This window comes from Dendropsophus ebraccatus, chromosome 5 (assembly GCF_027789765.1).
Source record: "Dendropsophus ebraccatus isolate aDenEbr1 chromosome 5, aDenEbr1.pat, whole genome shotgun sequence".
Classification (NCBI taxonomy): domain Eukaryota; kingdom Metazoa; phylum Chordata; class Amphibia; order Anura; family Hylidae; genus Dendropsophus; species Dendropsophus ebraccatus.
In genome coordinates this window covers 11,128,027-11,129,514 of record NC_091458.1, presented here as the reverse complement: position 1 = coordinate 11,129,514, position 1,488 = coordinate 11,128,027, and the positions used below count along the sequence as shown (strand labels likewise).

The 1,488-nt window shown below is 40.5% G+C and overlaps 1 protein-coding gene across 1 annotated transcript; it reads left to right on the top strand.

Moving 5' to 3' along the window:
- The first annotated feature begins 265 nt into the window (after positions 1–265).
- Positions 266–1,216, top strand: LOC138794035 (olfactory receptor 52D1-like). Its single transcript, XM_069972802.1, has one exon. It carries the CDS (start codon positions 317–319, stop codon positions 1,214–1,216), a length of 900 nt encoding a protein of 299 aa, XP_069828903.1. The 5' UTR covers positions 266–316.
- The last annotated feature ends 272 nt before the right edge of the window (positions 1,217–1,488 follow it).

Sequence of the window (1,488 nt, the reverse complement as noted above, 5' to 3'; positions counted from 1 at the left end):
ATAAGTCAACACACGCTCACTACAAGAAGTACCTGTCTCTTTTCCTTCCGTATTGGTTGACCTGTGTAATCTGTAGGTAGAGACAATTGTGAATATTGCGCCCCAAGGTGGTAAGTGTAAATTTTTCACATTGTGGTATTAATCCATTAAAAGGGTATTCTCACTTTATCATGTCATCCACTAACCACAATCCAAATTTAGATTTAGGATATTGTGTAGCGATAATTTATTTTTTTTTTATTTTTTTTTTTAAGAAAGAACAATGCAGAACTACAGCTACACTAACCCCTCCACCCTCCTGCTCGGCTTTGGAGAGATGACATATGATAGATACATCTACAGTATTATTGCCCTGTTGGTCTACTTGCTGATCGTTCTCTTTAACTGTTCCGTCATCTGTACCGTAGTGTTACATAAAAACTTACAGGAGCCAATGTACGTCTTCATATCCGTACTGTGCGTCAATGGGCTCTACGGAAGCAGCACATTTTTCCCCAGCCTCATTGTGAACTTATTCTTCAATATCAATTACATCTCTTACATTGGTTGTGTTACACAAGTGTTCTGTATCCACACCTACCTAGGGTGTGAGATGACCATTCTCACCGCCATGGCTTACGACCGCTATGTGTGTATCTGCAACCCACTGAGATACAACATCGTAATGTCCCTAACTGCAGTTACCAAACTGGTGGTCTCGGCTTGGATGTACACCATTGTCCTGGTTTCTATACACCTTGTATTGACCATCAGACTTCCATTATGTGATCGAGTGATCCTGAAGATCTACTGTGATAACTGGTCTATCGTAAGACTCTCTTGCATCGACACAACGGTCAACAATGGATATGGTCTTTTTATTGCTTCTACCTTCATTGCCTTGATGCCAATTCTGATCATTTGCTCTTACATACAGATTCTCAAGGCTTGTATAAGGTCCTCAAAAGACTTTCGTGCCAAGGCCCTGCAAACCTGCACCCCCCACCTCATCATAATCACCAACTACGCCTCCAATTTACTCTTTGAGCTGCTCATGTACCGGTTTATACCCACTGAATTTGCTTTCGAACTGAGGATGGTCATGTCTGTTCAGCTCCTTGTTGGACCGCCAATCCTAAACCCGCTCATTTATGGACTGAAAATGAAAGAAATTCGGGCAAGAATTATCCAGCTCTATCATTTACAGAAGAGCAAAATAAGTGACACTAAACTGTAACTTGTACAAGTAGAAGGTGTATAACGTGTAGAGCTTTGAGACATAGGAACAATGCAAGGAAAATAAGTGAACCCTTTGGAATTACTGTTTTGCCCTAATTATTCCTTTAGTCACAATTATAGACAAATACAGTGTAAATAAAGTAATACCACAGAGACGCCTGTAATGTCCATGACTTTTATTGTGCATATTAAGTACATTTAACTCCACCGGACAACACCCAGTAGTTCCCCGATAATTATCATTGTTGGTGGAGTCTTGTTCCTCCCCTT